Source organism: Malaclemys terrapin, chromosome 7 (assembly GCF_027887155.1).
Source record: "Malaclemys terrapin pileata isolate rMalTer1 chromosome 7, rMalTer1.hap1, whole genome shotgun sequence".
NCBI lineage: Eukaryota > Metazoa > Chordata > Testudines > Emydidae > Malaclemys > Malaclemys terrapin.
This window is the reverse complement of record NC_071511.1, coordinates 96,682,060-96,694,680: the sequence shown is the minus strand read 5'-3', so window position 1 is coordinate 96,694,680 and position 12,621 is coordinate 96,682,060. Positions and strand designations below refer to the sequence as shown.

Here is a 12,621-nt window from a genome sequence, read left to right as displayed (position 1 = left end):
CATGAAACAGTAGAAGGCTACAGAAGATATTTCAGTCAAATTGTAGGGTAAGTTTTCTAAATGGAAATCTGTTGCCCTTATTCTTACCCCCCACAATCCTCTCCTCTGTGTAAGACCCATGCCATCTGTATCCAATTGCCACATGGATAATGGCTGCTGCTTCTCTGGAGTGGAGGATTCATCTGTCCAGGAACACACATCCTTCCAGTGTAGTGACAGATATAGCCTCTCCATTGAGCTGGGCTCCAGTTGGCAGCGGGTGTGCTTCCCACATCCTGTCCAGAACAGCACCAAGGGCCTGATGCAAAGTCCATTGAAGTCCCAGTTGTTCTGTGGACACGGGCTTTCCGTGCTCCTGTGCAAAAGGATAGGATTTGCTCCATACTGTAATAAATATTTGAAAATAACTGTTGGTTATTTAACTTAATTCTTGTAAATTTTTGTTTTAGTTTCTTTGTAGTGGAAGATCACATTTTACATGTAACCCAAGGATTAGTAACTAGAGCATACACTGATGAACTCTGGAACATGGCACTGTCAAAGATCATTGCTGTTCTTAGAACCCATACGGTAAGTGAGAAGACCTCATGGTAATTCAGTGTAAATCCATTGAAGAGTGTCTGTGTGTTTAAAAGTAGGATAATGTCAAAGTGAAAAATTACACCTACATCATTGTGGGGTTTTTTGTGATTAAAAATTGCTCACATTTGGGAGAGAGCCTGCCAAGCTTTTGTTTTTCCCAGCAGTATCAGGCTGTGAGCCACAGCCATGGGCTATTTGCATAATCCTCCACTGATTTACAACTCTCTGGGTCTTCCAAAAGTGCTCTTAGTCCAGCAGTTTAGAATATGCAGAGTTAATCTACTGTTATTATTGCAATCTGTCCTCATTAGTTTCAACTGACCTCTTCATTAGATCAGATTGAATAGTTCATCACTGAAAGCACCACCAGGAAATAATTCCTAATTATCATTCCAAATACCCTGTTTCCAAAATAAACTCTACCAACAAAACCCTTAGAGCTACCCCTTCAATGCCCCTGTAATAGTATGTTTACATTGCAGTAGAGGCATTACTAAAATCTTTAAAATGCTAAAGTGTTATTAACTTAATACTATATTTAGCTGAATATTTCAGTATTTTTAAAATGTATCTCAAATAGTGAAAGTTACCTCTCTATTATCCACCCACAAGAAAACTGGCTATCAGCATGCTGTTTCTGATCCCCCTTGAAAAACAAGGGAATACAGTCATTGATTGTGGTTGACTGCATTTTATCCTGGTAAATTACTTCAAAACTTGCCAAAAGGGTCATAGATGGCATGTTCAGGAAGAAAAATAGAAGATTTGTAACATATACAAAGTGCTGTTATTTCATGTCTCGACTTGTCCTTTTCAGTGTTCACTAATCTTCATTAATTCATGCAAAAATATGTGCTTAAATCATGGAGTTTGGATTTTGTTACCATTTCCCTATTATTACAGGTTGTTTTAGGTTTGAAGAATATTTTACATTTTATAAATATTTTAGGAAAGCCTGAAAACAATTTGGTTTTTCAAATTGCAACAACTGTATTTTCATCAGGAACATTTCTGGTGAATGCCAGTTAAGTTTTCTTTCCAATCCCCAGCTCATTTTAGAAGGCACTACTAGCAAGTTCAAATTGTTTAGAGATTTCTAAACCACATATTTTGCAAGGCAGGTGAATGTTTAATCTATTGGTTGACAACCATTTATAAAAAAGTGACAATTTAAAGCATTCAAATGTTCTTAAATCTTGTTTCTTATAGAAATAGGACCCTTCATTAAAGGTTTTCTGATATAATTGAAATTGATGTTATTATTTGTTCTCAGGATGCGTAACTCCCATCACAATCAATTATATCATGCTAGTCTGTATTGAGGTGACTAGTGCTCTTCTTCTTTGAAGAGTACTTGCAAGAAGCAAAACTATTAGCTTATTTATATAATTACTTGGAGAGTAAAGACACAAAAAATACTGTAAGGCAGACATGTGGGCTGCATTTCAAGCTTGTATTCTTATCCTGCATTACATTGCATGGCCATAAATATTATTTGTATTTTTTTATTAAAAAAAAAAGATGATGATTAAGACCAAAATATTCAGAATTGGGGACATAAAGATAGAAACATAATTGCAGGATAAATGTAGCCTTATTTTTCAGAGGTGCGTCAACAACTCCCCTTTGACTTCAGTAAAAGCTGCAGATGCTTAACACCTCTGAAAATGAAATCATATTGCTGTAGCTGCCTAATCTTATACACCCAAGTTTGCAGATATTAACATAATATGTAAACATTTTGCTCAGAACTTTTCCCTTTAGAAATCAGTCTTGAATATGCTATTGTGTTAACATTGGTTAGATTGAGGCTTAATGTTTGAAAGTACTATTAAGGTTCCTGATTTAGCAAAACACTTCTGCATGTACTTAGGTCCCATTGACTTCAATGAATGGAGCTTCAATGCATCTCATTCATGGTGTGCATAAGCACTGACTCCATGGGTGCTCCAGGGCTGGAACACCCATGGAAAAAAAATAGTGGGTGCTCAGCACGCACTGGCAACCTGCGAGTCAGCATCTCTCCCTCTCCCTCCCCTCCTCCCCCCTGCACCTCCTGCTCACTGGTGGCCCCGCTGATTAGCTCCTCTGCCTCCCGCCCGCTGCGATCAGCTGTTCTGCAGCATGCAGGAGGCGCTGAGGGGGAAGGGGGTGAAGCAGGGGCAGGAAGAGGCAGGGGGAGGAGGTGGATGGGGGTGGGAGCTTAGAGGAGTGGAGTGGGGGCAGGGCCTGGGCAGAGCAGGGGTCAAGCACCCCCCGGGATCTGAGTAAGTCAGCACCTGTGATGGTGTGCATCACTTTTCATATTCCAGCTGGTCTTGTCTGAGCTCTTCCTGTTAGGACAAATTTTGTAATAGCTTTGTGATATGAACAAATACTGTATATAATTGGACTAAGTTAAGAAAAGGTGGGTGAGGTAAATCTTTTATTGGACCAACTTCTGTTAGTGCAAGAGACAAGCTTTCAAGGCTTGCAAGAAGCTGGGAATGGGCGACAGGGGATGGATCACTTGATGATTATCTGTTCTGTTCATTCCCCCTGGGGCACCTGGCATCGGCCACTGTCAGAAGATAGTATACTGGGCTAGATGGACCTTTGGTCTGACTCAGTATGGCCATTCTTATGAAGAGCTCTGTGTAAGCTTGGAAGCTTGTCTCTCTCATTAGCAGAAGTTGGTGCAATAAAAGATATTACCTCACCCACCTTGTTTCTCTAATATCCTGGGGCCAGCAAGGCTACAAGAACACTGCACACATAAATTAAGATATGTAAATCTAAATTGCTTTGATCAACACAAGAACTTTACTAGTGGTATAAAGCTAGTAAGTTTAACCTGCTGTACCACTGTAAGTTGAAAATGTATTTACTGTTTGATTTAAATAACTTTTACAAAATCAATATTTTTTATTTCCAGTCATATTGCACTGATCCTGATCTTGTTTTAGAGCTGAAGAATCTCATTGTTGTGTTTGCTGATACTTTGCAGGTTGGTGTTATTTTGATAATTGAATTAAAATACCTGGAGCCAAATTCTGCCTTTGGATATGCATGTGCAACTGCCACTGGTTTCAGTGGAATTGCATGCATGTACCAAGAACAGAATTAGGTAAGATGTTTTAAATAATGAAAATATATTACCTAGCTTTCTTCTGCTGGCTCCCCCTTAACACAACCTTCTTAATTTGTGCCCACCACAGACTGCCTAGGTGTCCAGTTGTGCACTGAAAAAAATCTTTGATTGTCAGTTTTTGTAATTTGTTCGAAAGGGTATTACATAGCATTAAAATAAATGTAAATATTATATTTTTGTAAACATTTCATTTCTAATTTATAGCAAGTAGTATTTCAGTTCAGTCATTGAATTTGATGCTTGGAAAACCAGTTATGTTTTATTGCTGGTCTGCTCTTGAATCATTGATAAAACAGGTAAAACACATAGATTAAATACCAAGTTAAAAACATTTAAAAGTAATTTGTCACATTTTGCCAGGAACACTGTAGTATTTCTAAAATAAACAGAGTATCAGGTTTACAAATTAGTAGATCATGTTTAATAGTACCTTTACCTGTTGAGTCCTGTAACTTGTACAATAGTGGTACAAAATTGCATGATAAAATAACCCCTCTTAACATATTGAAGCACTGTATGATAAGTGATCATAGTAGTTCTTGAATTATTTGTCCTTTTTATTTTTGTACTTTAGGGTTATGGGTTTCCTGTGAATCGACTGTTTGATCTTTTATTTGAAATAAGAGATCAATACAATGAAACACTGCTTAAAAAATGGGCTGGGTTGTTCAGGTTAGTATTACAAAATGAAAAAACATCTCAAAATACTCTGTCAATTAGGGTTGGTTTAACTACTCAGTAATTGTGTCTTTGAATCAAATCTGCTTTTTTCTGTTAAATTACAAATTTATTTAATTAAATACTCATTTTCTAAATTTTAGTTAACTGAGTACAGTATACTATAGCTTGACCCAATAGGACTAAAGGTCTTTTGGCATTTTTATTATGAATTGACCTGAATGGATATAGAACTTGCAAACTGTAAAATTTACTTTCCTCCAGCATGAAAGTTTGCATTCATTTTATACAAAAATTAATATCAGGTTGGATCATTTTGCTAGAGAAAGGTGGTAAAATTAATAATCTCTTTCCTATTTCAGTAATGCTGCGACTTTTTCTAGTTTAAAAACAACATTGAAAATGAAATATTACAGATTTTCATAGATTGAGTTGGGCTGATGTCATTGTACAATAATTCTAGGCAATATGACATGGGGAGGCTAACCTTGAGTTCTTAAATATTATGCTATTATAGGAGCATCATAAAAGTGACGCCTTTAATTTGGACAGGAACAAGGGTACAGAAAAGGTTATTGTTTTGTTGTTAGTGAGCATTCCTTTGTATCTCTCTTGGCAGAAACTGGGTGCTTTTGATGCAACTGCTCTGCTTCTATGTCTGCCTTAAAAATAATTTGAGAGGGAAAATGGTAAACCCAGAATTAAGGGGGTTTTGAAGCTTTAATCTGAAGTTCCTATTTCAGATAGAGAATGATCCCAAGGTGCCCTGGGTGCATTTACAGTGGAAAAAAATACATTTGTGTTGATCACATTAACTAACACAATGTTAAACATTCAGTGTAGACAAGGACTGCCATATTTATTGAGTTAGCTGTTCATAGTTAACCATAGGGTAGTCCAGCTAATATGAAGTCCCTGTCTATACTGATTTATATGATCTGAAGAGAAATTAGAAAATACTAAGCTGTGCTTTGCATTGTGTTAATTAAAATATGTTCTAAAATGGTGTAATATTCCAGTATGGACAAACCTTCTAGGGTCATGTAGATTGTGAAAAAGTCATTGCATGGATAAATGCGATCCCAGTACTGCAGTAAGTATTACTCAATCTCCCAAAATGCTGTTTGGAATTCTGGATCAATATTGAATTCAGTTCTCCACTTTTGGAATTGTACATCCAATCTGAAGTCAGTGAAAAGCTTTGTATTCATTTATGTGTTCACTTATTTATGATGTTTTTAAGTATTAATCCATCTCCTGACTGTGCTGATTTTGCTAACTCTGAACAGGGATATTTTTGAAGCAGATAATTACAGCCCTATCCCTGTAGCAAATGAAGAGGAGTACAAAATAGTGATTAGCAAATTTCCTTTTCAAGATCCAGAACTTGATAAGGTAAGAACAAGTTTTATATTACAAAAGTTTACTTTAAACCAATTAAACAGAGTTAGGAATGTAATGAATTTTGTAATTAAAAAGTAATTAAAGTTTGAATAACAAGGTAGATTAAGAGGCTAAATCACCTTTTTCATGGGTAATTATCTAGTTATAAATAAACATGAAAATTTAAGATGCAGTCATTTAATCTGAAATTTTAGTGAGTAATGAAGCCTATAGTTTTGTAAACAAATTAATAATCAACTTTTAATAATTAATACAGTTTTTGTTTAATGACAGTTAACTTTTAAGTTTTGCTACAGCATATCAGGTTTCATAAACCACAGTCTATGAGGTACTGTAGCGTTACAAAATGTAACAAACAACTACAAGGTCTATTAAAAATATATTTTTTATAAATTAATTGTTTGGGTGCTGCTGAGCTCATTCGTTATGTGGGACAAAACATACCTGAGGTTCTTCCCTATATGAACTGTGTGTGTTCCTTTGAGGCCTTAGCATTCCAGTAGAGAGTTCTTGTGGATTTCTCTATGTACAGCTACAAAGTTCTTAAAGAAAATTTGCTCCCTTAAAAAAAAAAAAAAAAAAAAAGAAAGATGAGACTAGTATGTTGTGCAAGCCAAATGTGTTGTGTAGGTAGTAGCAGGCAGGAAGTAGAGGACCCAGGTTTGTGGTATTAGTTATATCTCACTAGTTCCTAGAAGCCCCAAACAAAACTGAGACCCAAATAGACAGTTATTCCCACTGTTTACCATAAAACAGTTTTTTGTAGGGTCCACCACTGTAGGTATCTTCTTAGTCTTGCAGATATTTTGAATCTGCCATTCAGCTGTCATTTATCTTTCCAAATGTAACAGCTGAATACCATGTGTATGTTACTGCAGTGAAGTGGAAGAAGATTAAAGAGGGTTTTATGATGCTTAATGAGCGTAAGCTTTATTTATAGATGAACATATATGATGGACTATAACAATCTATTAAAAATGTTAGGATGGTCATGACTTTGATAGTACTTTAACTCACTGTCATACTATGTTTACCTTTTCAAATTGTTATTTTTTATTAATAATCAGTTTTCTTAACTGTATAATAATAAAGCAATACCAAAATTGGAAACAAATAAATAAAACACAATATTAGCAATATATAGCACACCACATAGGTCTTACATTTAGTCTTATGAATAGTATTTGTCATGACAGACTTAGCCAATAGGGTGCCTTAATTTTATATTGTATTAAACCACTATAACTATTCCATTACTTATACAAATACACAATCTTAGACCATCCGCTATGCATATAAATGAGCCATGAGAATTCAAAATTGAGTACTTTGTCAATGAGGGTAGAATGTCATTCACTAAAAAGGGAATGCATTCTATGAACCATTCGTTTTCCGTTTGACTTATAACTCAGAAAGGCACTGTCATTTTAAACTGAACAACACTCGGTTTACAGATTTTTCTGTGGACCAGATTTCAGTCTGGTATTTAGCTGCAGTCTAGTACGCTTGAGAATACAGGTGGGAATTGGGAGTTGCGGCTTCTGTTCCCAACTCTGCTATTGACCTTCTTTGAGGCATTGGGCAAGTCACTTCACATCTGCATGACTCTGCTAATTCAGCTGTACAATGCGGGATAATGATTCCTACACATTTGTAAAGATCTTTGAGAGCTATAGATCTAAAGCATTGCATAATGCAGGATATTATTAAAAATAACATGCTCTAGATTGTTTTATCTCTTGTGTATCCATTACTTCTTCCCCAGATAGAGCTAATGCTCCTGTGTGTTTTTAAATTGACATATAGCCATAATGCGTACATTCATGGCCCTTGCACAAAAAGTATCTTAGTTTTTTGGTGACCATTGTTTGAAGCATCCCCCTCTAAGGTACTGGGTTTTGCAGGCCATTCTGCAATTTGGTGGAATCAGGCTGTCTGTTTTACTTGACCACAAAGGCAGGTAGTGTTCTGCAGACATGTGAGAAACTTCTTCACAGAATACCCTGTGTCCTAGGAGAAAATGCACTGAGTTAAGAGCCAGGAGGCCATGAGTTAAGATATTGCCTTTGTTGACTGCTGTTTATATTCCCATATACTTGAGAGCCCTGTGCTGCCTAAGGGTTACAAGGCAGTCAGATATTAGCCTGCATCATTTTACAAATAAGTTAACAGAGGTTGCATAAGGCCACTTCAGGCAGAGTTGGGAATAGGGACCAGATCTGTAATATGGCAAACCCAAGTCTTATGCACCTAAGTTGTATTGACTTTTAGATTGAGTGTGCTAAACCTGTAATATTTTGTTTATGCAATCTCTAATCACTGTGTTACACTCCCCTCTCACATTCAGGGATACAACCCATGATTTCTGATCACTGTTATTCTCCTGCTGTCTAGCAAATTCTTGTGTTACCCACTGGGAAAGTGGGTAGTGTGGCCTCCTGTAGTGGTTGGTCCTCACAGAGGATAAACAACTACTCCTGTCTGTCCAGTGGTAGAGGATCTGAAGGTTCTAGATTTAAACCCTGCTGATAACCCATGTGGGGAGTCTGTTTAATGGCATGATATAACTTGTTTTTTTCAGTTTTTTTTTTAATGGTCTGTTTAGTTCTCACACAGCGAGAAACAGGTTTTGTAGTTAAAATAGTACATGATCATCGGTCAGTGATAGTGTGATGCACAGCACAATACGGATGTCCCACATTGTGGCCATTTGTTCCACATGTTGGTAGGTTTGATGGCTGAGGGGTATGGTTTGAAGAGTGTCAAATTAAGTAATCCAACTTTTTTTACATCATAACTATTACATGGTGACTCTGATCTGTTGTTACTTCCATTTTCTTGTGTGAAGAGACCTGATAACTGTCTTGTGGTAATGCCAGTTGTGAATTATCATTGTCCTTGCAGATGGGTTAAATTCTTCAGTCACTGGAAGTCAATGGTCATTGAGAATTCAATTATAATGAATTCCATACAGAAAAGGCTATTGTTTGGGGTTTAATAACATTTTTGTTTTCTTTTTATACTACAAAATAAATGTAAAAAGTATCAGTGTGATATGTTATTTCTTACAAATTACTATGGCTTACAAAATATATTTATAATTAATTTGAAATTGTATTATGATATTTAAATGAAATAATATATACGTATTGGTTGAGATTTGCAAAGCAGCCTAGAGCATGTATGCACAGTAAAATTAATGGAATATTTGTGTCTAAATCCCCTAGGCTGCTGTGCAAATCTCAACCATTGTATATCATTTGGACTTTTTTTTAACATCCTTGATCTGAGAACGGCACAATTCTTCTCAAAGTGCTTGTCCATATAAATGTTCCTCTCTTGGTGTGTACTTGTCTCATGCACATGAGATTGAAGTCTTTGGCCAACAGTGTCTTTTGGAGCCACATTTGTGCCCTGAGTGTGTCCTTGTGCTCCTATACCAAGGGCATAAAGGGCAGAGCAGCCCAACTGCTGCTCACTTCCTTTTCACCACCTGTGGTTGCGAGATATCCATATCTAGACACATCCCTTAGCTGTTTACTCTTCTCCAGTTTTGTGTAAATATTAATGTCAGTTTAGGAATAGTTAATTAGAATTAGTTGTACACTGGAACATTTTTGATAAATTTTAGTTTGAAGAAGTTTTTATTTTCTTCCCTTACTGGGAACTTCTTCCCAACACTGGGGCTTCAGGGTGTCTAACTCCACGTCTCTTGATTTTAAGTAATATCCTTTCTGCAAGGCAGCAATACCTATACATGATGGTCTTACCAGGTGCCTTTTTTGTTGTTGGGAATCTCATATCCCCAGCATGTGTTCCATCTGTAAATCCTTTTCTAAAAGGATTTTGAAAGCTAGGGAGGCTCATGTATAGCTGTTTTCATTGGATTGTTCTATGCGACCAACTTAAGATCAGGGTACAGCTGACGCCACTGGACAAACTGCATATCAGCACAGGAGTTCTTGTGCATGGGTTCTTGGAGCTCTTGAGCCCCATCCTCTAATGCCCCAACTTTGGACTCAATAGGACAGTTAAATCTAAGTCCTCACAAGGAAAGGAGCATCACTCCTTGGGTAAAGTGAAAGGCAGGTTTCCTATTAAAACCTCCAGTAAAAAGAGGTCCAAGTCACCTCACAGATCCTATTCCCAAGAGATTCCTCAGCCCAAATTGACTACTAGCTGGTACTGGACTTCTGGTACCGTATTGGCATGGTACTGGACTGCTGGTACTGTATTGGCATGCTAAATCAGTGGCTACCTTGACACCAAGTAATTCAGCTTTAGCAGCCCCTCCCTTAGACTTTGAATATCAATTTTTCTCATCTTCTGAGTCTCAGCATAGTGGACAGGAATCCCTTACTTTTTTCTCTAGGGCAACTTCCTACAAATTTTATGGGTTGGAAAAGGAATTGGGAGTTTCATTTAGATCCATATCCCATTGGGAGAATAAGGGTAGACCTCCCCGGTATCCTCCTCTGTGGCCCTTGGGTCTCCATCCATATAACATCCTAAAATGGCCCTATTGGAATCCTGGGGGTTCTTATCATCCAAGACAACATACCTATATACCACCATCTACAGGGATATCCTACTCTCGTACTTGTCAGGAACTGCAATCGCTCCATTAACAGCACATGAACCTGGCTTGAGGGAGGGATAGTGGTTTGAGCATTGGCCTGCTAAAACCCAGGGTTGTGAGTTCAGTCCTTGAGGGGGCGATTTAGGGATCTGGGGCAAAAAAAATCTGTCTAGGGATTGGTCCTGCTTTGAGCAGGTGGTTGGACTAGATGACCTCCTGAGGTCCCTTCCCAACTCTGATATTCTATGATTCATGGGAAATTTCCGAGGAGAAGCTGCCTCAGACTGGAGATGTAACTATGTTTGTATCATTCTTAGGTGAAGCAGTGCTCCCCTGTATACTGTCTCAGCTGGATTTATTTCAAATATTTCAAAGATCTACTTAAAAGTGTAATGGAAGGGTAGCAGATTGACTACAAATTCCTCTAACAGAGGTATGAACATAAGAACATAAGAACGGCCGTACTGGGTCAGACCAAAGGTCCATCTAGCCCAGTATCCTGTCTACCGACAGTGGCCAATGCCAGGTGCCCTAGAGGGAGTGAACCTAACAAGTAATGATCAAGTGATCTCTCTCCTGCCATCCATCTCCACCCTCTGACAAACAGAGTCTAGGGACACCATTCCTTACCCATCATGGCTAATAGCCATTAGTGGACTTAACCTCCATGAATTTATCCAGTTCTCTTTTAAACACTGTTATAGTCCTACCCTTCACAACCTCCTCAGGTAAGGAGTTCCACAAGCTGACTCTGCGCTGTGTGAAGAAGAACTTCCTTTTATTTGTTTTAAACCTGCTGCTTATTAATTTCATTTGGTGACCCCTAGTTCTTGTATTATGGGAATAAATAAATAACTTTTCCTTATCTACTTTCTCCACATCACTCATAATTTTATATACCTCTATCATATCCCCCCTTAGTCTCCTCTTTTCCAAGCTGAAAAGTCCTAGCCTCTTTAATCTCTCCTCATATGGGACCCTCTCCAAACCCCTAATCATTTTAGTTGCCCTTCTCTGAACCTTTTCTAGTGCCAGTATATCTTTTTTGAGATGAGGAGACCACATCTGTACGCAGTATGCAAGATGTGGGCATACCATTGATTTATATAAGGGCAATAATATATTCTCCGTCTTATTTTCTATCCCCTTTTTAATGATTCCTAACATCCTGTTTGCTTTTTTGACTGCCTCTGCACACTGTGTGGACATCGTCAGAGAACTATCCATGATGACTCCAAGATCTCTTTCCTGATTTGTTGTAGCTAAATTAGCCCCCATCATATTGTATGTATAGTTGGGGTTATTTTTTCCAATGTGCATTACTTTACATTTATCCACATTAAATTTCATTTGCCATTTTGTTGCCCAATCGCTTAATTTTGTGAGATCTTTTTGAAGTTCTTCACTGTCTGCTTTGGTCTTAACTATCTTGAACAGTTTAGTATCATCTGCAAACTTTGCCACCTCACTTTTTATCCCTTTCTCCAGATCGTTTATGAATAAGTTGAATAGGATTGGTCCTAGGACTGACCCTTGGGGAACTCCACTGGTTACCCCTCTCCAATCTGAGAATTTACCATTAATTCCTACCCTTTGTTCCCTGTCTTTTAACCAGTTCTCAATCCATGAAAGGACCTTCCCTTTTATCCCATGACAACTTAATTTACGTAAGAGCCTTTGGTGAGGGACCTTGTCAAAGGCTTTCTGGAAATCTAAGTACACTATGTCCACTGGATCCCCCTTGTTCATATGTTTGTTGACCCCTTCAAAGAACTCTAATAGATTAGTAAGGCATGATTTCCCTTTAGAGAAACCAGGTTGACTTTTGCCCAACAATTTATGTTCTTCTATGTGTCTGACAATTTTATTCTTTACTATTGTTTCGACTAATTTGCCCGGTACCGACGTTAGACTTACTGGTCTGTAATTGCCAGGATCACCTCTAGAGTCCTTTTTAAATATTGGCGTTACATTAGCTATCTTACAGTCTTTGGGTCCAGAAGCCGATTTAAAGGACAGGTTACAAACCCTAGTTAATAGTTCCGCAATTTCACATTTGAGTTCTTTCAGAACTCTTGGGTGAATGCCATCTGGTCCCGGTGACTTGTTAATGTTAAGTTTATCAATTAATTCCAAAACCTCCTCTCGTGACATTTCAGTCTGTGACAGTTCTTCAGATTTGTCACCTACAAAAGCTGGCTCTGGTTTGGGAATCTCCCTAACATCCTCAGCCGTGGAGACTGAAGCA

General features: G+C 37.7%; 1 protein-coding gene across 4 annotated transcripts in view; it reads left to right on the top strand.

The window, feature by feature from the left end:
* Positions 1-12,621, top strand: part of EXOC6 (exocyst complex component 6) — a 184,969-nt gene that overhangs the window by 72,550 nt on the left and 99,798 nt on the right. For all 4 annotated transcript variants that reach the window (XM_054034887.1, XM_054034886.1, XM_054034888.1 and 1 more), the window contains exons 10-14: positions 1-47; positions 450-570; positions 3,497-3,568; positions 4,287-4,384; positions 5,680-5,785. In XM_054034887.1, the coding sequence (XP_053890862.1) occupies positions 1-47; positions 450-570; positions 3,497-3,568; positions 4,287-4,384; positions 5,680-5,785 (444 nt within the window). The remainder of the gene's footprint in view (positions 48-449; positions 571-3,496; positions 3,569-4,286; positions 4,385-5,679; positions 5,786-12,621) is intronic.